The sequence below is a fragment of the Lutra lutra genome, chromosome 9 (assembly GCF_902655055.1).
Source record: "Lutra lutra chromosome 9, mLutLut1.2, whole genome shotgun sequence".
Classification (NCBI taxonomy): Eukaryota; Metazoa; Chordata; class Mammalia; order Carnivora; family Mustelidae; genus Lutra; species Lutra lutra.
Genome location: NC_062286.1, coordinates 13,190,758 through 13,213,363, shown reverse-complemented (window position 1 = coordinate 13,213,363; position 22,606 = coordinate 13,190,758). Strand labels below are relative to the sequence as shown.

At 40.8% G+C, this 22,606-nt stretch overlaps 1 protein-coding gene and 1 long non-coding RNA gene across 3 annotated transcripts in view; both read left to right on the top strand.

The window, feature by feature from the left end:
- SMC6 (structural maintenance of chromosomes 6) overlaps positions 1-16,847 on the top strand; it is an 82,555-nt gene extending 65,708 nt beyond the window's left edge. For both annotated transcript variants that reach the window (XM_047747174.1, XM_047747175.1), the window contains exons 22-27: positions 570-715; positions 5,658-5,783; positions 8,897-9,002; positions 12,040-12,192; positions 15,471-15,568; positions 16,336-16,847. In XM_047747174.1, coding sequence (XP_047603130.1) covers positions 570-715; positions 5,658-5,783; positions 8,897-9,002; positions 12,040-12,192; positions 15,471-15,568; positions 16,336-16,450 — 744 coding nt within the window. In that variant the 3' untranslated portion in view covers positions 16,451-16,847. The remainder of the gene's footprint in view (positions 1-569; positions 716-5,657; positions 5,784-8,896; positions 9,003-12,039; positions 12,193-15,470; positions 15,569-16,335) is intronic.
- LOC125110032 (uncharacterized) lies at positions 1,676-2,482 on the top strand. Its single transcript, XR_007130419.1, has 2 exons — positions 1,676-2,218; positions 2,451-2,482. It is a non-coding gene; the product is annotated as an uncharacterized LOC125110032 (long non-coding RNA).
- Positions 16,848-22,606: the final 5,759 nt, after the last annotated feature.

Below are 22,606 nucleotides of genomic sequence, written 5' to 3'. Positions count from 1 at the left end.
TTTTTAACAGCTGTCAGCAGCAGCCCTGTTTTTAGACGAGAAGTTGAAGGCAACCTTGGTCTAACTGGAAGAGATTCCAACTTTTCTTAGGAAAAGCCTTTAAACTCTGATCTCTTGTCTCACTTGTTTATGACTTACTATGTGGAATGTTGTGAATGTAAAATAAGTATTATATGTAAAGGTGCTTTGAGTTTTTTAATATTTTATGAATATGAGGGTCTTTTTGTTTATGTGTTCAGTACTATTTGGTGTTCAGAGGCCATTCTAAAACATAGAAAGCTGTCTACCACACTTTTCATAACTGCCACTTGAAATTGGTTTCACTAGGAAGATACGGAGATCTTACAAATTACTAAAGTTGTGCATAGTAATGCAATTTTCTCTTGAAGATGTATAGTCTAAACTCTCAATGTAAGGCTTAAATAACATTGATAGTAAAAGTAATTAAAATGCATGTAAAAGTCTGATCCTAAGTTCAGAATTTTACTTTGCTTTTGTTGGCACAAGTAATACAATTTATTACTATGTCAAAGAAAAGTTTTAAAGATATTAAACGTCTATAACCTTAGGAGAAAATGTCACAAGCAAGACAAATCTGCCCAGAACGGATAGAAGTAAAAAAATCTGCATCAATTCTGGACAAAGAAATTAATAGATTAAGACAAAAGATACAAGCCGAACATGCTAGTCATGGAGATCGAGAGGAAATAATGAGGTAAGTGGTTGGTCACTTTTCTACTTTATTATTCATATATATTAAGACATAAAAAATAAATGTTTATATGTAAATCTTAAGTTTGGTTTGAGTATTGCTATGGCATATAGTCATAACAAGCTCGTTTTTCATATGTGTGTTATTCATAATAAATTAATGGGGACACCTGGGTGGCCCAGTCGGTGAAGTGTCCAGCTTGACCTTATGGGTTACGGGATTGAGACCCAGAGAGCCCAACATGGGGCTCTGTGCTCAGTGTGGAGTCCACTTAGGATTCGCTGTCCCTCTCCCTCTACCCTTCCCCTCAACACACACATTCTCTCTCTAAAATAAATAAATCTTTTTTTTTTTTTTAATAAATCTTTAAGAAAAATAATTAACATTTTTTCTTCTGAACTGTAGGAAAACTCATTAGGGAATGATATTTTAACATAAACGCCATTTTTATACCTATAAGATTCATATAGGAAAAATGTTCAACTTCACAAGCAATTAAAAGAAATCCAAACCAGAACCATTAGAAGCCATTTTCATATATGTCAAGATGAAAAATAACGTGTCTCATGTCAGTGAGATTTCAGAGAAATGGCTATTTTTAGATTAGTGGTAAGAATGGAAGCTCTGGGGGCGCCTGGGTGGCTCCGGGGGTTTACGGCTGTCTTCGGCTCAGGTCATGATCTGAGGGTCCTGGGATCAAGCCCCATGTCGGACTCTCTGCTCAGCAGGGAGCCTGCTTCCCTTCCTCTCTCTCTGCCTGCCTCTCTGCCTACTTGTGATCTCTGTCAAAGAATAAATAAAATATTAAAAAAAAAAAAAAAAGAATGGGGGCGCCTGGGTGGCTCAGTGGGTTGAGCCGCTGCCTTCGGCTCAGGTCATGATCTCGGAGTCCTGGGATCGAGCCCCGCATCGGGCTCTCTGCTCTCTCGGGGAGCCTGCTTCCTCCTCTCTCTCTGCCTGCCTCTCTGCCTGCTTGTGATGTCTCTGTCAAAAAAAAAAAAAAAAAAAAAAAAAGAATGGAAGCTATGTTAGTGTAGTGAAAGCACAGTTTCTCAGGCAAGACTACCTTGGTTTGAATTGCAGTTTTACTTCCAGTTATGGGACTTTTGCAAATTACCTAATCTCTCTGAACCTGAATTTGCTTGTCTGTAAGATCGGGAAACTATAGCTATAGGGTGCTTATAGGGATTAAATGAGTTGGTCCCTAATAAACAATATTGGGATACATAAAAAGTTAGCTGTGATTATTATTGAAGTTTTTCTGAAAAGCATTAAGGCAGCTTATGTAAAACACCTTCAAAAATTTCAATTTGGCCAAATAATTTTGTTATTATAATCCAAAACGAGAAAAGCTATTTGTGCCTGGGTATGTTTATTGTAGCAGTATTTATTTAAAGCTGGAAAATTAGAAATTATGTGCAACTATAGGACGCTGATTGAATTATAGTAGAAAATTACATCTGTTTAACTTTATGGAGAGCTTTTTATAATAACGTTCAAGAACAGGTGGGGCGCCTGGGTGGCTCAGTGGGTTAAGCCGCTGCCTTCGGCTCAGGTCATGATCTCAGGGTCCTGGGATCGAGTCCCGCATCGGGCTCTCTGCTCAGCAAGAGGCCTGCTTCCCTCTCTCTCTCTGCCTGCCTCTCTGTCTACTTGTGATCTCTCTCTGTCAAATAAATAAATTAAAAAAAAAAATCTTAAAAAAAAAAATAAATAAAATAAAAAAAAAAAAGAACAGGAATGCTCTCAGTTCTGTTTACAGAAACAGTGGAAAACAATCGGAGGAAACACAAACATAGTAAGAGTAGTTTTTCTTTACAGTAGATTAATACATCATATGTTTTGTTTTGCTCTTAAAGTATAATCTTCACAAACCATAGGAGACTCTTTTTTTTTTTTTTTTAAAGATTTTATTTATTTATTTGACAGAGATCACAAGTAGGCAGAGAGGCAGACAGAGAGAGGGGGGGGAGCAGGCTCTCCACCGAGCAGAGAGCCCGATGCGGGGCTCGATCCCAGGACCCTGAGATCATGACCTGAGCTGAAGGCAGAGACTTAACCCACTGAGCCACCCAGGTGCCCCCACCATAGGAGACTCTTAATCATAGGAAACAAATTGAGGGTTGCTGGGGCGGGGGGCAGGGTACAGGGGCGGGGTCACTGGGTGAGGGGCATTGAGGGCAGGTGGTGTAGTGAGCTCTGGGTGTTAGGTAAGACCGATGCATCACTGAACCCTGCCTCTGCAACTAACAATACACTATATGTTAATTGGATTTAAATTTAAAAAAATTTTTTTTTAAGTAAACATACATACACACAAATAAAGTATAATCTCCAAGTTTGTTTTTTTCCAGAGAAGTTTTTCTTCAGTCCTTAGGAACTTGGCTCCTTCCACCACACTTACTGGAGGTCGAGGGGCAGTGCCCATGGGCCCACATCGGGGACCCGGGTTTTGGGTCTTATGGCGCCTCCTGAGAGCGGTGCCCGGCTGCCCTGCTGGGAAGAGCATGGCTCGCTCAGCCCTGTAGGCTCGCACCCAGCGGCGGAAGACACTCACTTTGGCAGTGTCCCTGACGTGGCAAATGAATGTCCTGAATGAATAAGCAACTTAATAGCCTTATCCCGGGTTGTGCCACAGGCGAGGCTGGGGCAATGGAAGGGCCCTTTGTGGCACGTCCAGTATTATTCCTTCTTTTCTTCGTCATCTTGGAAGTGAGGACCCTTGAAGGCTGTCTACTTCCCTCTCCAGTCTCATCTCTACCACTTTTCTCTCTTTTTACCTAATTAAATTTATTAAATACGTTTTCATCGTTTATGTAGATGCAAGGTAATGTGAGCATATTTGTTATTCTTTGTTGTTGCCAGATACAAGAAGTAGCGCAGTAAATAAACTTGGACAGATTGCTTTCTTTGATTTAATGATACATTGTAGAGATCTTTTTATATCAGTACACAGGTATTTTCTCATTGCTTTTTATAATTACATGGTATTGAATCATCTCCTACTGATGGATAGTTGAATTCTAATCTAATCCCTGGCTGTTATAAATGGTGGTCACAGTAAATAATTTTGTACATGTGTCTGATTGTGTATTCGGGTATTTTACAGGATTCACTCCATTTTGGAAGACTCCCTTCCAGGGACTGTGCTTGTTGGCACTTCTGAGGGCAGAATGTCCGAGGGCTTGTTTCCCTTCAGCCTAAACTGTGTGATAACCTTAGATTTTTTTTTTTTTTTTTTTTTTTTTTGGCCAATGGGTAGATTTCCTTTAAAAAAAAAAAGGAAGAAGAAGAACATAGCTCAATGTAATTTTAATTTCCATTTCACTTATACTGAGTCTGAACATCTTTTCCTGCCTTAAGGACCATTTATTTATATCTTTTTCTGTGAACTTTTTATGTACTTCATTTTTCTTTCAGTATTTTTGATGTGAAGAATGTATTTTATCTTTTTCCAAAGGGCTGCATAGCTATTTGAAATTTTGGTGTCTTATAATTAATTGCATCCTTAAGAATGGCCATGTGAAGTAATGCATTTTGTTTTGGCATGTTCAGAACTGTGTGTCTGTAGGTTTTGAATTTGAAGGGATAGTTCAATCTGATAGAACATTCTTTTTCTCCTGACCATCTGTTTATGATGAGAGCTGTGACTTGTCCAGAATGTCAGATTCTGTCATCCTTTCCTTGGTGTACACTGTGTTTTTTTAATCTGTAGATTTACCTTATTTCTTAAAATTTCTTGTTTGTATTTTACTGGTACATGTTCGCTGTGCTGTCGTTCAGTTGGTTTTGCATAGGCCTTTGTTGCACACATGTTGTATGTCCTTTGTCTTCTAATTATTCTGTCTCATCATGTTCTCCTTTTCCCCATGTTTTTGCTTTTCTCATTTCTGATCTCTGTGTCTGTGAGTGTTTTCTTTGTTGTCGCTTTACCCCCGTGCATCATCTCCTCACTCTGTCTTCATATCCTTGTTCTTTTTTGTCCAAACCCTTCCCCTCCCCCAGCTTGGGTTCTACAGGTTCTCACCCACTGCCTCCTCTTACTTGGTTATCACTTGCTGTTGTTTACCTGTTCTCTGAGTACTTTGATTTCTCTATTCTTTCAGGTTTTTTATGTCTGTTTTGAGGTGTCTCTTCCTGCTAGAACTTACGTGATACTCTGTTCTAATTCGTGGCTTTCAATTACAGTTTTCATCGGCTTTGTAACAGCCTTGTTCTGTTGAGTTTTCTTTGTCTGTAGGGGCCATGGTACTGCTCTTTCCCAAGCCTATTTCCATTAATATCTGTGTGTGGAGACTGTACCTTTGCCTTTTGTGTTACTCATTTTTTATGTGGACTTTCCTGGACTGGGCATCTGAATGAGCTTGTGGTGGGGAGCTGTGGAGCCTTGGCCAAGGTTGCCTTTCAGACTCGGTCAACAACCTTCTCTCCTCTCCTCTTCCCGTGAGCTGCTGCCCTCTGCAATAGCACTTTTGAGGGACCCTGCCTTCTCTGCCTCTTTGATCTTGTCTTGTTCCGGCTGGTGTTGGCAGAGCTTAATGCCCAGCTGTGTTCCTCTGTTCTTGCACTGGCATCTGTCACTCAGGGAAACATTTCTTGCCTTCTGGTATGATCCCTTCGCTTTTAGAAGGTGTATACTGGCTGGCATTTTCTACGATCTGCCACTCTGCCCCGTGCTACTCCCCCTGCCCCGGCACTTTCCTCACTTACTTCCTCTGCCTTCTCCAGGACCTGGACTTTTCTCCTGCCCAGCCCTCTTCAGCTTTGGGGCAGCACATGCTCATTCTGGGAGTACAGTTTGCCTGGAGACAGGACACCTGCAGTTGATGGGCCCCTTGGCACTCCGTGTATTCTCCCTTCTTCCCCATTAAATATATGAGATTTTACTTTTCTTTATGTTTCTTTGAATGACACTGACTGACTTAATATTTTTCTCATAAAACAGGCAGTATCAAGAAGCAAGAGAAACCTACCTAGATCTGGATAATAAAGTAAAGACTTTAAAAAGGTTTATTAAATTGCTGGAAGAAATAATGACTCATAGATACAAAACATATCAACAATTTAGAAGGTAAGTGCATTTAAAAATATTACCACATATTTTACATGTTCATATTTTCTTTGTTTTCACTTACCCCTTATAAATAATAAAATTAAATTGAAAGAACTTTACATGATTCAGTTAAAGAAGAAATTGCCAGGTCTTCCTTTATTGGCCAGTACTTAGGGTCCTGTCATTTAATCAGCAGATTCTGGACTGGAAGGGACTTTTTTATTTTTTAAAATATTTTATTTATTTATTTGACAGAGAGAGATCACAAGTAGGCAGAGAGGCAGGCAAAGGGGAAGAGAGGAGGAAGCAGGCTTGCTGCGAAGCAGAGAGCCCAATGCGGGGCTCGATCGCAGGACCCTGAGATCATCACCTGAGCCAAAGGCAGAGGCTTAACCCTCTGAGCCACCCAGGCACCCCGTGGAAGGCACTTTTAAAGGGAGCTTATCCAGATTTTCTACTCCATTAGAGACCCTTTACTAAGTAACTCAGAGACAGCTGTTCCATCTCTGCTCACATTGGTCCTTTGAACGGGAGCTCGCTGGCTTTGCAACAGCCTGTTGCACTCTTGGACGCTGCATGTTGTTAAGGGATACACGTTGTTTTTTGTTTTTTTTTTTTTTAAGGGATACAAGTTTTTGATGAGACCTGTTTAGGTGGTACTCAGTTTAGGATCTAATGGAATGGATCCATGGATGTAGACTCTGATTTGTTAACTGCTGTGTGTCCAGAACCTGCTCCTGAGCCTGAAGTACAGTAGAAAGTTGATAGATACTGGTGGAAAGAATGAACAAAAGATCGAGAAACTGGATATTGTATGTACCCAGAAATCTTCATATTCTCAGGGATAGATTGACCCTAATGAAAATCACAAACAACAGAAATAAACCAGAGGTCAGTTTATAGGTAGAGATGGTCCTTGACCCACTTAGAGTCAAGGCAGTCCTAATCTTTGCACTTAACCTTTGTTTTCCCCAGTGGCATTCCCTCAGTGACCAGCTTTTTACCCGTCTTTTATACCCAAAACTACAATCCTGAGACTATAGGATTTAAAAAAATGTATCTAATATGTATGAGGAAATTCAGTTAATTCAATAAAGAGAAGTAGGCTTTGCATGTGTCATCATATTCCTTAACTAAACTGTTGGTTGGTTTTTGAAATGTGTGCTTCAGTTTTGTAAGCATGTTTTCAGGACTTCACTTATATAGGATTTATTTTTATCCTTTTGAGGCTGCTTGTTAAGTCTCATTAGGTGGGACCTAAGCAGCTGGTTCAGGACCAGCTCTTTCCTACCCGTGAAGCAATGCCCTTCAGAGTACTCCACGGACCCTTGTGAGTTAGAAGGCTTCTGCCTGAGGGAACTGGGACTATTCCTGGCTCCAGGTGACCTGTGGGGATTGCTTCTGCTGCACTGGGATGTTTGTTGCCCCAGCTTCCCACATGCAGAGAGAGTTCTCAGCTGGAGACTCTGTCTGTGCGCTGGGGTTCTCCCTGTGCTGCACTCTAGGCTTTGAGACCTAGAGCAGCTTGGCCTCCCCAGACGCCCAGCTCTGTCTTCTCTAATAGGGAGACCTCCAGGCTCTGCCTGGGTTTCCACTCCCCTTTACTCCTTTTGTAAGTAGTGATGTGGGACATCTATAAGGCTCAATTTGTTTGTTTCCTGTATTTTAGAGACCATTCTGACTGCAATTGCCTGTACTGTCTGATGTTCAGTCTGAAAACTTGTTTAACTTATTCTGTCTAGTGTTTTTGGACGTGTCAGGCTAGGACTATATCTGATGCCTATTTCTCCATCTTTTCAGAAGGAGTAGGGCTTGCTTTTATATTGTTATCCAGAAAATTTATATTTAAAATATTTTCTGTGAAAGTACTCATCTTATAGTTTATTATCTTGATATGTTTCTTCACCAGTGACATGTTTTATCTTCTTTACCCAGTCTTAAGAGTAGAATAAGAATGATCACATTTTTAAAAATTGTTTATCTCTTTACACAGGAGAACCTTGCCATTTTATGAATCTCTCTTAGACATCTCATGTATGGAAGCAGTTAAAGAATACTTATCAGTAGCGAAAGAAAGAAACGTTTACAGAAAATTCTGAAAACCAGCTGGCTGTGGTTGCTGTGTCACAAAAGAAAACTCAAGCTATCAATATTTTCTGGGTGTGGAAATGCAACGTAGTTTAGCAAGGAAATTAGGAGGATAATAATAAAATGATAGTTACTCTGAAGAATTGAACCTTGGGCTCATTAAGGAGCAGAGATGTTAAGAAAGATACCAAGTCTCCTTCTATCTAGATCTTATTTTCTATACCATTCCCCCCTTGGAGAAATGGCTGCTTCCAGAGCTGGGCAGAGAAAGTTACAGATGGGCCTCTTGCTATGCCAGAAAGTCAGTGCTCTGAAGAAACAGGGAATCATGATGCAAGGACCTAAGAGGCAGTCTCAGGAGGCTCCCACTGGTCAAACCTGGGCCCGTTTGAGGCAGGAATGCTTGGTAACCCTGTGAATAAAATAAGAATCTGTGACTCCATCCTGATACATAGAAAAGTGAATAAATAAATAATTGAGGAAGAAGGGAAAGGTGCTCGTTACAGTGGAATGCCATGTGATAAATGGAGTTTGCATTGTTCTAGGCTGTGGATAAGGTATCATAGGTACAGAACAATGAAGAACTTGCCCTCACCCTTAATATCTCCATAAATCGAGAAGAGATATGCAAATGATTAGGCCATTTATTTATTATCTTAACACTACTAGAGTTTACTCTCTCAAGGACAATATTTATGTCTTCTGTATTAGGGCAATGCCTCATATAAATTGCTTGAATTGATTGATATATTGGCATGGATTGGCTGTAATGTAATTGAATTTATTAAATATGAGATAGCATCTCTATTCATTCTATGATGTTTGTTTATTATAAAAGGAAATGAAGTGGTAAAAATGTGGGGACACAAAATATAAAGATGAGGGAAAAAAAATCTTAAAATCCTACCTATTACCTGGGTAACGAGAGTTAACATTTTGGCATATTTCTCTCTGGTCATACATGCTGGTTTAAAGATCATGCTGAATATACAGTTTTTATATATTTATATTCTTTTTAATGTGTCCCATTTCTTTACTCCAAGGTGTTTGACTTTACGATGCAAATTGTACTTTGACAACCTACTGTCTCAGCGGGCTTATTGTGGAAAGATGAATTTTGACCACAAGAATGAAACTCTGAGCATATCAGTAAGTGTCTTAACTCTTTGTATGCTAATTATTAAGAGAATTAACTGCTGCATTTCTTTTGATAATACATTGATAAGCTTTAATCTGTTGTGTTTAGAAAACAAAAGAACTAACTTTTAAGTTAAGGCTAATGTTTGCCAGAGTGTTGAAAATTAAATCCATCTCACTAGCTAACGCTGCCCTGGTACCCCTCCCCACCTCAGACAACCACCAAGAAAATGACTAGGAATTTTATTTTCAGTGACAAATGTTAATTAACCCTCTTTCTACTCCACAGGTTTCTTTTTAAAATTCATGTAGCATTTTAAATTATGTGGGCTGTTATAGAAAGTCCATGGACTCTGGAAGTCACTATAGGAAACCAAGAAAGGATTTCTCAGAAGAACATTCTACCCCTTGTCATTGTCTTTGCACTTATTTCCGAAGGTGTCTGTAGATCCAGCCTCTTTTGGAAAAACAAAGCCACCATATGCAACTTTGCAGGGACTGTGTTTGTGGATTCTTTCATGGGCGCATGTGTTGGAAGAGGGAGTGTGGGAGACGACATTAAAAATTATGTATTCAGGTGGTCAGGAGCAACCACCGCTCTAAGTAATTGGGGCAAAATTTTGAAGTAATTGCTTACTGCTCTTAGTTGCCGTAAATTTTATACTTCATTTTAATAGTTAGAATAAATGATAACTTACAGTACATATATGCAAGACTCCTATAATTTTTTAAGAAATAATAATTAAAGAATGATAATGTATTTAAAAATGGTCCAGACGCTTAAAAAGGAACTTCATAAAGTATCCAAGTGGTGAATAAGTGCCTGAAAAAGCATTCATTATCATTATTCATCCGAAAAATGTGAATTTGGGCCACCTGGGGGGCTCAGTTAAACATCTGACTCTTGATTTCGGCTCAGGTTGTGACCTCAGGGTGGTGAGATCCAGCCCCACATCAAGCTCCACGCTCGGCAGGGAGTCTGCTTAGGATTCTCTCTCTCCCTTTCCTTCAGCCTCTCCCCTCGCTCCCTCTGTAAAAAAAAAAAAAGAAAGAAAAAAGAAAAGTACGAACTTATACCATAATAAGTGTCTATCATACTGCTACCAGTGTGACCAAAAAGAGCCACGCTGCAAACATCTTGTTTTGGTGAGGGTGTGGACTTGGAACTCTCATACCTTGTCAGCAGGCGTAGAATTTGATAGAACTAATTTGGAGACCTGTCTGGCAGTGTTTATGAAAGCAATTCCACTCTTCAGAACTCTTCAAAAACTGATAAAAATTCACCTGATTAAATGGTGATGAGTAAAGTCAGAATAGTTCGGGCGTCTGGGCGGCTCAGTCATTGAGTGTCTGCCTTTGGCTCAGGTCATGATCCCAGGGTCCTGGGATGGAGCCCTGCGTCGGGCTCCCTGCTCGGCCAGAAGCCTGCTTCTCCCTCTCCCTCTCCCCCTGCTTGTGTTCCCTGTCTCACTGTGTCTCTCTCTCTGTCAAATAAATAAATGAAACATTTAAAAAATAATACATTATATGTTAATAAAATAAAAAATAAAAATAAATTTAAATAAGTAAAAAATAAAGTCAGAATAGTTGTTACCTTTTGGATTTGTAATGACTGGAAGAGAACACAGGGAATCTGCTGGAATGCTAGAAGTTTCTCTGTCTTGATCTGAATAATTACCCAGGTAACTCAGCTGAAAACTTAAACTTTATTTTCCTTACTATATAAATTACACTCTAATAAAAATGAAAAAAAGGAGAAAATATTAGGAGTGTTTGGATAATTTATTCCCAGAGCTAACTGTACAGGACAACTGAAGCTAGCCCCTCTGACATTATCACCCCGTTATTCAAAAAGAATATTACTGTTCTTAGGATCCTTTCATTCTCTGGTCTTCATTTTACAAATAAGAAAACTGAGACCAAAGTCCCATGATATTAATAATAGATCGGGGTAAAATTTAGATCTCCACAATTAGTCTAGGGTTTCATTTATTAGATTGATACAAAATGCATTTTTGGAGCAAAGGACCACATCCTTTTAACTTAGTTCTTGCTTTTATATGGGTAGTTTGGTTGGTTGGTTGGTTGGTTGGTTGGCTTGATTTGGCTTTTTACTACTGAGTTGCTTTTTCATTTGGATTCTCACAGATTCAGGTTTACGAATGATAAATTAAAATTTGTATATGTTTAAATTCAGATATTTTTATAACCCTTTTATAAATGAATGCTAATTGAGAGGCATATGATTTTCAAATAGTGGGTGAGATAAGTATGCGAAGCTATGTGTTTGCTAAAACTCATATGGTGAAACTTCATGATGGACAAGCTGGTGGTGCCCCATTTTTCCACCTTATGGGCATATATGTATGTCTGGAATTCTGTCCAAATAGAATTCCTTCTAATGTTATTTTATACCGTCTCCCCAGGATATTGTGTGAAACAGTTTGTTATTAATTTTATTAATTACTTTATCATTATCCCTCTGAGCCCTTACTTAGAGGAATTTTTAAAAGAGATTTTACATATTTCAGTTAGTTGCTGCTGACGTTCCTGGCCAGTGTGAGAGCCTCTTTAAGTTGGTCCTGTTGTCTTCTTGAAGTTCAGTAATTACCTTTAAAGCAGCTTAGCCACTAGATGTCACTGTAATTCAAGTAACAAAAGATTATCTTAGCCCGGAGCAAATGCTTAAAAGAAAGAAAGCAATCTCTTGCACAGTAGCATTGAAAATAATAAAATACTTAGGAATAAATTTAACCCAGGAGGTGAAAGATCTGTATACTGGAAACATAAGACATTGATGAAGGAAACTGAAGAAGACACAAATAAATGGGAAGATAGCCCACATTCATGGGTCAGAATTAATTAATATTGTTAAATACATGTCATTCCCAAATCACTAAATGATTTTGGGTTTTTTTGTTTTGTTTTGGTTTGGTTTTGGTTTTGGTTTTGTTTTGACCGTAAACCCATTCTTTGCTAGCGCCAGCCAACCTTTCTGTAAGGAATTTAGTCTGACTTGTGCTCCACTTTGTGTTTTAACTCATTCAAGGTTCAGCCTGGAGAGGGAAACAAAGCTGCTTTCAACGACATGAGAGCCTTGTCCGGAGGAGAACGTTCTTTTTCCACAGTTTGCTTCATTCTTTCTCTGTGGTCCATTGCTGAGTCTCCTTTCAGATGCCTGGATGAGTTTGATGTCTACATGGTAGTGTTACATTTTGAATTCTCCAAGTTTTGTTGTTGTTGGAAATGTGTATTTTGAAAGGAAGCAATTCTCTCTTTAGTATTATCCACTAAGAGAAGGGATCCTGCCCTGACACTTTAGTCCATGAGACGTGGTAGGGAAGAACTAAGAATTTTCGTCTGTCCTCAAAAGCCCGTCCTGGGCTTCCAGCTCTTCCCTAGCCTGTCTCCACCTTCCATTTCACAGGGGTAAGCATTTCCTTGCACTTGCTTGGGCCACAAGAGCAGCAGATACCACACAAGGGGCAGAAACATTTGAACTGGAAATTACAAACCTAGGTTTGAGACCTAACTTCTGCAGAGGACTTTGGGCCTCAGTTTCTTCATGCATAAAATAACATCATTAATCTTTCCCATCTAACAGCGTTACGGTGAGACGCTCCAGTCTGACATGTAAATGCACTTCCGATGGCGGAGGGAGCGTGAGGCCTCACCAGCCAGCTCTTAACCATGTTGTGTACTTCTTCATGACTTATTCTTTCCTAAACCCACTGTAATCTGGGTTTAGACTATGATACTCCAGCAAAACTTGCTTAGCGAGGATCATCAATGAACTTTTAGTATTATTTTAATTCTTTGAAGTATTTGGTACCTGAGACATATCCTCCATTTCCTATAATGTGTCTTCTTGCCAGTTTCTGCTCTTCTCTTTTCTGGTCTTTTGTGTTCCAAGCTGCCTCCCCTAATGCCATTCCCCTTAAATGTGTGAGGTCCTCTCGGTTTTTTTATACTGTTGTTCATTTTCCGGGATACCATACCCTACCTACGCCTACACACTAAACACACACACAGAGTCTCCAACACTACCACCTACATCTAGATACCAGCAAATCTGAGTGTCTCCTCCAGACACCTCTCTTGTGCTCCAGACCTTTATGCCCAGCCACTGCTAGACGTCGTCAGGCACAACCGTGCCTCAGAATTCTGCAAGTCTTCCACTCAGAGCCTCTTCCTTTTCCTGAATCCGCTACTTTGATTGCTGGCAAATTGCTGTTTCCTACGTGGTTACCTCTCACTGCCAGAACTCTGATGTATCTGTGATCCTTCCTTCCTTTTTACTTGCCCATCATGTCTGACCTTCCAAGTCTCTGCTCCTTCCTGTTAGCTTGGCTCTGTCTCCTCACCCTGTCTGTCATTACCGCCTCCTATCCAGACTCCCAGACTTTAATCTTCCTTCTTCTGTGGTCCCTCCCTCACTGTTTTTCCAGGTTTATATTTCTAAAATGAATCTGATCATGGTTACTTGCTTGTTTAGAACTCTGTGGTGGTGAATTATCTTATCTGGGATGAATAATGTTTACTTCTTTGGGTAACCGAGATGCTACATGCCCCTACTTCTGGGGCCATCCTAAGCTACTTGTGATTTTCCAAACACTGTGTCCCTGCCTTTTGTGCCCTTCTTTGTGTTTGTCAGAATCCCACTCCTCTTTCCAGACTTGGTTCGGATGTGACCTTTATACAGCCTCTGCGACCACCAGGCAGGATTTAAGAACCTCTCAGAGCTCCCTTGGCACCACCCCACACCAATTCATACTATTATTTTTATATTTTATACTATAAAATGTATTATTATGTAATTATTATGTAATTTTATATAATTTTATATTATATACATTTTACTATTACGTATCTTACACATTTTCATCCTGACGTTACCAACTATGTCTTGATGATATTTCTACCTGCCTGATGCCTAGTCCATAATAAATACTCACAAAGTGCTCATTCATGGACTTTATACCTGTGACTTTTGTATAATCCATCCTTCAGTGTCATTTTTCCCCTGCGATAATGTTGCTGCAATTGGTTAGAAATTCTCTGAGAACTGGTTTCAGAACTAATCCACAAACCACAGAAGAGGACTTGTTCTTACCAGGCGCTCATTTTGTTTGAAATGCCATTTTGCAGTCTTATCACCCATCTTATTTGTCAGATTTAATTCTGATAACTTCTTTCTCTTTCAGAAACTTAGAGGTTCTTAATCAGAATGGCATTTTGCCTCACTGGAATTAACTGAGAACAATGTACCCAAGTTCTGAAAACCAATCAGAAACAAATGCGTATATTTTGGTGGTTTGGCAGCTTTGTTATTAAATGATAGGCCTCCCCAGTGCAATGTTGTGAAAGGACAGCATCTGCTTGTGCGGGCTCTCGTTATTTTTGTTAACTTTAAGTGAGATTGCTTTACAGATATGCCGGAGGGAAGGAATGATGTAATCCAAGCCACTGAGCAGTGTAACCAGGATGCTGGTCTGCCTCCAAAACCATGTGTCCTGAAGCCCATGCCGTCCTCCACAGACAGTTTCAAACAGACCTTTAAAAATATATGCCTGTAAACACATTTGGTTATGTTTTCAACTTTTTGTTTTCAAGATACTTTGTTTTCTTTCACTGTGTATTTAAACTCAGAAGACTTAAGCCCACAGTTTTAGTTTTCAAAACCTGTTACAATGAAGCATTGTTTTTATATACACTGATAAAAAATGCTATTTAACTTACTTTAAAGATTGAGTTGAGGAACTGGTTTATAAATTTAAATTGGTTCAGGGCTCCTGGGTGGCTCAGTCCATTAAGCGTCTGCCTTCAGCTCAGGTCATGATCCCAGGGGCCTGGGATCGAGCCCTGAGTCGGGCTCCCTGCACAGCTGGGAGCCTGTTTCTCGCTCTCGCTCTGCCACTCCTGCTGCTTGTGCTTGTGCGCGCTCTCTCTCTCTCTCTCTCTCTCTCTCTCTCTGTCAAATAAATGAAATCTTTAAATAAATAAATAAATAAATAAATAGGTTCACACTACGCATTGTAGAAAGTGATGGGGTAGGGACAGAGGTTTTAAAACATCCTAATCGTTGAGGGGAATTTTGAGAGAATTTAGTAACTTTATAGCTGTCACTTGATATTGTTCTCCTGAGGGATTAATTACTATTACTGTACAAATTAGATTCATTCTCTAACATTTTGTCTTTGGAATATTTGCAGGTTATTTTAATTGCTAAGTGTATTTGAGGGAGGGAGCTGTATCTACAAATAAACTTGACTGTAGAAATTACCTGGAAGATACGTACATTCAGTTATTTTCCCCTAATAGTTCTGGATATTATCTTTCCCTGGATGGATAGTTTGGCATCACACGTAAGGTAGTAGCCGATCCTGGACAAAAGTGTGGGGGTTTTGTCGAGTGGCGAGCAGAACGCTGCTTTTGCAGGAACATGACTGATGCAGGAGCGATCCTAACTTTGTTCTACAGGACATGGTCAACCGGAGGATTGCGATGGACATGATACTCAAGATGGCAGATTCCCAGCGTTTCAGACAGTTCATCTTGCTTACCCCTCAGAGCATGAGGTAACTTCAGAAAATTCTTCTGTGAATATATAAATCAAGTATATAAGAGGAAGAAATAAATCTCTTGTAATCTAAGTTTTTAAAGGCAAATACATAAAACAATAGAAAGAAAAATCAGTTCCAATGTTAGCAGATTTAAGATAATTTTATCTTTTTAAATATTAAAAATTTTGTTTGTGTTATCTCCCTTCCATAACAGAAGCAAGTTGATGTGAATATGATTATTGAATTGTTACTATTTCTAATTTGACTCTGTTCCTTTGTGGTTATGACCATCTATTAAGGTAATTTTGGTAATTCTGTTTAGACTAAAGACACAATTCATAATTTCCCTAGTCTTGGCTCTTCTCCTGGTGACTTACTGCTACTAGTCTTTCTAACTAAAGAACTCTGTTCTGTAGCAGTCAGCAGGGGTTGTGGATGTGATGTACAAGGTGTCAGGCATTGTGTCACTGCCTCTAATGTGGTCACTTGACCCCATGGGGATTGAAATTTATGAAGTTAATGATGGAGAATAGTCAGGTAACTGCTTCCTGGCTAGACAAGAATAAGAATTAGAAATAGCTGGGATATAAATCTCTTTTTCTTTTTCTTCTAAACTGAAAGCCCACAGCATTTAGCAGGAAGTTAATTTTTCAAAATGAAAACAAATTATTTCTTTATTGCAAATTATATTTCTCCTAGAACTCCAGATAGTCAGCAGTAGAATTTTTTTAATGTGAAAAAATTTTCCTAGTAATCTGAGTAATTAATTTTGCTTCCTCTAGTTCACTTCCGTCAAGTAAACTGATTAGAATCCTTCGAATGTCTGACCCTGAAAGAGGACAGACTACATTGCCCTTCCGACCTGTGGGTCAAGAGGAAGAAGAAGACCGAAGTTGATCTGTAACTTCCTGTGCCCTGCACCATGTCCTCATGTTGAAGGATTTGTAAAGGGAAACAGATTCAGGAGTATTTGATGAAATAAAATGAAACTGGAGATAATCTGCAATAAAAGAAACTCCTTTATATATCTGGCCCCAATAAAATGTGTAAATAATTCTAGAAAGGCTACTCAAACAAGCAATTTAGAATTTCTGTTACTTTACTTTGAGGAAATTAATTTCATAGTACTGGTTTTAAATCTTTTTTTAAGTTTAGTTTTTTTTTTAACCATCTACTTTTATAGATTGCTTTTCAGAAGTAAAATTTTGTACATATGTACATGTACATATCTGTTGAGTTTGGGTTCATTTCTATGGTATTTTGTAAGAATTACAATAAAAGTTTGAGCACCTGATTATATTTAGTTTTGTTTTCCAGAATATCACATTCTCATTGCAGGTGGGGGGTGCACAGGTAGTCATGGACAGGGACCAGTCTGCAGTGGATTTATTGTCTGTTTTGCTTATTAATTTTGAGGGACCCGCACAGGACTATAAAACAGCTCAGAATTCCTGCACAGGTCATTTCGTATCATTAGAGATGCAACTGTGGATTTGGGCTGTGCTTTTAATGATCATATTTCATTCAAATTTCGGATGCTGTCTCTATGGCACTCAGAAGGAGCACCAGAGCACCAGCGCTCTGACCCGGAGCGTTTCTCAGTCCTTTAACTCGCGTCCACCCAACTAAGCGTCTAACCCTTGTCACAGTGGGATTGTGACACAGCACCACACCCTGACCTGCTTGCCCAGTTTCAAACCCCTCTGTTCATGGGCCAGCACTCTTGGCTCAGCTCGGGCTCAGCTGAGAGGACCCAGGCTGTGGAGAAGGGCTGGGAAAAACTGGGGCTCCCCCTGGAGCGGGAAAGCAGTGCAGAGCCAGAGGCCAACGTGCTGATGGTGAGCTGACATCCGTATCATTAAAGACACATCCTGATTGTAGAGTTGAGTGTGCTTCTTAGAATGATAAAATATAGCATATTGTAGGAAATGGTATTTATTGACTTTTTTTTTTTTTAAAGAAGGCATGAATAAGACTCCCACCCGCGTATGTTCTCTTTGATACTAGGGTAAGTGCTAAATTTTTAAAAGACAGACTTGGCTATCCAAGAAGCATTCCCTGCATTGCTAGCAATAAATATTTATATAATTGAAAAGGAAACATTTTAAGAAAAAAAAAAAAGCAGTATTGTAAAAGCAGCAGCACTTCTATTGTTACTAAGAAAAACCGGATTTTGTTTTTTATTTTAGTAGGCTGGGGGAATCTGATTAACCTTAAAGTGAGATCAGTTGGCAAATGAGAAGCCCCAAAATCTGTGCTTTTCCTAATTAAAAATTTACAGAAAGAGGTAATGTATGCTGAAAGTTAATAAACACCTCCCATACCCATGTGAAGTCTGACCTTGTAAAGGTATGTTTATAACTAGTTTGTATCAAAACTATTATTTAGCATACATGTGCTTTTTCAAATAAAGAATGAAATAGAATATACCAAATGCATATTAGCTAAGTAATTTTAGTGTCTGAATCTTTGTGATAGTTTTAGAACATTACAGTTCTGAATACAGAATGGAAAATAACAATCCTCAGGTATCTGAACACCTTTTGTGAAGAGTCGAAGATGATTCATTGCTTTAGCCTCACAAAGTTTTGGTTTCAACTATCATAAGTGATATTTTCTTCAACTAATGTTCTAATTAATAATAACACTAATTAGAGTAAAAGAAGAAAAGGGTTTTTTTTTTAATATGTGCAACTTCTAGAAATAAAACTTGAAATGTGTATGTATTGAGTGACTTCACGACATCATGCAGGGGTTCGCCGGCCCCTGGTTTAGTCAGGACTGAGCTGAGTGATGAGATCCCAGGAAACAAGGGACACCTGTTCCCTCGGCCTCTTCAGTCCTACCTTCCCAAATCCGTGGGGTGGACATGATTAAGATCGTTCTCAAAATGACAAATGTGATGAGTTGTAGTAAACCAAGATAGAAATAGAGTTACTCAAACCGATAATCAACAGTAAAGATTCAGGCACTGCCTTCTTTTTTCTTAAGTATTTTCACTTCTCTCCATCCCATCCTCAAGTGCTGCTTCCCGCCCGCCCCCGCCCCTGCCTTCCCCACTTCACCTCACACGTCTTCAAGATGTCCAGAGACCAAAATGCTTCAATTCTGGGTAAGTAACTGTTGTCTGGGACTCGGGCTGGATCAGAAGTGTCGCCAGCCATGCTGGAGACCCAAGTGATCCAGATTTCCCATGAATTAGTCCGGGTTATCATGACCCGAGTCTGTGACGAGCTGGTTAGATTTAGGACTATTTCATATACATCAACAAAGATGCCTATACTTTGACCAACTCAGATTTTCCAGAGAATTGGTTTGAAATTTAGAGTTCTAAAAGTTTAAACAGTAACATACCTCATGACTTGAACTAAGTGACTGTGTACGGAAAGATACATCAAAATATTATTTAAGGGCGCCTGGGTGGCTCAGTAGGTTAAAGCCTCTGCCTTCGGCTCAGGTCATGATTCCAGGGTCCTGGGATCGAGCCCCGCATCGGGCTCTCTGCTCAGCGGGGAGCCTGCTTCCTCTCTCTCTGCCTCTCTGCCTACTGTGAATTCTGTCTGTCAAATAAATAAATAAAATCTTTAAAAAAATATATTATTTAATAGGAACAGCTTTTGTTCTTTAGAGAGTGGTAAAGTTATGTGGATATAAATTAGCTATTTCTTTGAGTCAGCAAATGATGTTTTCTTCATTATTTATAATGTTGACACCTAACCTATTGCATTTTGGCTAAGGCATCGGGATAGATTCCACAGAAACTAACGGGGCCTGAGAATATTCATCAATCAGCACGCCTAAGAAAGCTGTTGCTGCCTGACTTTCTCAAGTATAGGAATGTAGATAATTAATTCATTCAAAAATGATGAAGTTCCTGCCATGTGCACGCTTGCAACAGTTTAAAGCACGGGGAGTACTACTGTGAGTAATACCAAATCTGCCCTCGGGGAGCTCAAAGTCTAGTTCAGGGAAGCATCTACTGTCTATAATTCTCGAGAACAGTAATTGCTGTGTGTGATACGGCAGGGCGAGGAGTTGAGCGGAGGGGGTGGTGTCTCGGCAGTGTCGAGGGAAGACTTTGCAGAAGTGAATATCTAAGCAGAGCTGAAATGAGCGAGAGAACGAGCTGTGGGAAGACCTGGGCAAGGGTTCCAAGCAGAGGACACGAGGATGGAGGCCGTAAGTGAGAATGGACTTCATGCCCAGGGGTCGTGAGGCCCATGTTGGCAGAGCTCAGCGAGCAGAGGGGATGAGGTGCAGAGTCAGGCAGAAGGAAGCGGAATCACTCGACATCTAGTAAGTTTTCCAGACCTGGTCTAGTCAACATACTCGAATAATCTCTGGGGGCTGTGAGACTGGGTTAGGATTGGAATCTGGCCAACGAGAGCAAGCTTTGGCAGTGGTCCAGGTAAGAGGTCATGGTGACTTGGGCCGAAGTAAAGGAGGTAGAAGCGTTCAAGTGGGAAATGAGGCAGTGGGATTTGTTGGGAATACTATGGAGGGAGGAGGGAGGAGAAATCAAGGGTAATTGTTCTGGGGCCCAAAAAGTGTAAGAATGAGTGTGCCGTTCACAGGGAAGATGCGGAGGTGGGGGCAAGGGCACTGGTACTTGGTGCGCAACGTCACACTGGTGAGTGTAAGAATGGAAAACAATAACATGACTTGAAGAGTCTGGAAACTACATTTCACCAGCAAGATGCTGGGGAAAACCCGAATTCTGTGCCCAAAATATTGGAGAAGCTTAATTGCTTACAAGAAAGGACAGGAAAAAAAAAAAAGTGGGGCACCTGGGTGGCTCAGTGAGTTAAGCCTCTGCCTTCGGCTCAGGTCATGATCCCAGGGTCCTGGGATCGAGCCCCACATTAGGCTCTGCTCCATGGGGAACCTGCTTCCTCCTCTCTGCCTGCCTCTCTGCCTGCTTGTGATGTCTGTCTGTCAAATAAATAAATAAAATATTTTTTAAAAAGGACCTCAGGGAACACATGTTATTTTATTTAGAGCTCTTTAACTATCAGTTTCTTGCTATTCCCCTACCCATCCTTTGCCTTTAGGCTCTCTGAAGACATCTGTTTAAGCATGTGTTTTACCTGTTGACGTGCGTTCCAGCCAAGTGGAGGAAATAATCATCTGGCCTCTTTAAGAAAGAAGTCCGCGTTGTACATCCAGAGACTCCTGAATGAGTGAGTGACAGGAAATACGAAGTCTTCCAACAATAGGATTCCCTTGTAAAAAGCAAGATTGGAATCTAACTCCCTTGAATATGGATGGGTCTTTGTCTTGTCATCAGTAAAATGCTGTGGAAGTGATACTTCCCGACTTCTGAGGTCAGGTCAGAAAAATCTATGAGACCTCCAACCTCTCTGCCGGAGTACTTGTGCCGGAGTCTGAATCACCGTGAACGTCATGAGCGCCGGGGCGCCTGGGTGGCTCAGCCGGTTGGGTGTCTGCCTTCCGCTCGGGCTGTGATGCCAGTGTCCTGGGATCCGGGAGCCCCGTGTAGGGCTTTCTGTTCAGCGGGGAGCCTGCTTCTCCCTCTCCCTCTACCTGCTGCTCCCCCTGCTTGTGCACACACACACTTCCTCTCTCGGTCAAATAAATGAATCTTTAAAAAAAAAAAAAAGTCGTGTATGCTAAGGCCACCATCCTGTGAAGCAGCACAGACGGGGCCGAGGGGGAGGAGACCTGAGATCACAGGAAGAAAGAGGCCGGCCAGACCCCGGCTGCTCCAGGCCTGGAGCCACAATCACCCACGCCACCCGCTCACAAACTACTGACCCTCAGAAACCAGGGAAGTAACAAAATGATTGTTTCTGTTTGTAGCCACGACGTTTTGGCGAGCAGTTACTGTGGAGCGCTAGCAACTGAGCCGCACCCATTACTCCACCACCCACCCCTAGAAACGATTCTGATGTGACGGTTCCTTTCCTTTTACACAACTTTGGTGTTCTTCCTGTGAGAACGAATTTTTCATTTGTATATATTATATTGTGCATAAGATTTTGTTTGTTTTCCCCATTCGGCATTTAAGAGAGTTTTGTCTGGGGCGCTGGGTGGCTCAGTCGGTTAACTGTCTGCCTTCGGCTCAGGTCATGATCTCCAGGTCCTGGGGTCAAGTCCCGAGTAGGGCTCCTGGCTCGGCAGGGAGTCTGCTTCTCCCTCTCCCTCTGGCCCTCCCCTTTCTCAAGCTCTCTCTCTCTCTCTCTATCTCACTCCCTCTCTCAAATAAATAAATAAAACCTTTAAAAAAATAAAAAGTTACGTCCATGTTGCTGTGTGTGCGTCAGTCTCTTGCCTCCAGCCAGCGTGTAGTACACATAAGGTTCACTGACCACATTGTACTTACCTGGTCCTCTAGTAGTGAACCACCAGATTGCCTGCAGTTCCCACAAAGAGCTGTCACAGACCTCTTGGAACTCATCCTCTCATGTCCCTCTGGGAAAGCCTTTTGGGGCAGTAGTCCCAGAAGTGGGAGTGCCGCCTCTCAGGGCACATGTCCCCTTATTCTAGCCAAGTGCCTGGACAGCTCGTCAGCCTCCTGGTACCCGTCTATCCTACCAGTGCTGTGCTCACCTGCTGGCCCAGTCTTCACATTTTATTTATGAAAAGAACTAGTGGGGTGGGGGGCAGCACTGGGAGGCTCAGTTGGTTGAGCATCCAACTCTTGGTTTCAGCTTAGGTTGGGATCTCCTGGGCTGTGGGAAATAGCCCTTCTCAGGCTCCATGCTCAACGGGGAGTCTGCTTGAAGATTCTCTCTCCTTCTGTCCCTTACCCCACTTGTGTGCATTCTCTCTCTCTCTGAAATAAAATCTATCTTTAAAAAAAAAAAAAAAGGAAAAAAGAACTAGTCAGTCTGTTGGACCCATAATTGCCCTCAATACTCACTTCATTCAGGTCTTACTTCAAATCCCATCTAACCACTCTATCACAAATCGCCACTGCTACATCCCATCACTCCCCATCCTTCTGAGCTTGTGGTTCTTCACTGTTCTCACAGGTGGTCGTGTGTGTGTGTGTGTGTGTAGTATGTGTGTGATGTTTGGTTATTGTCTGTC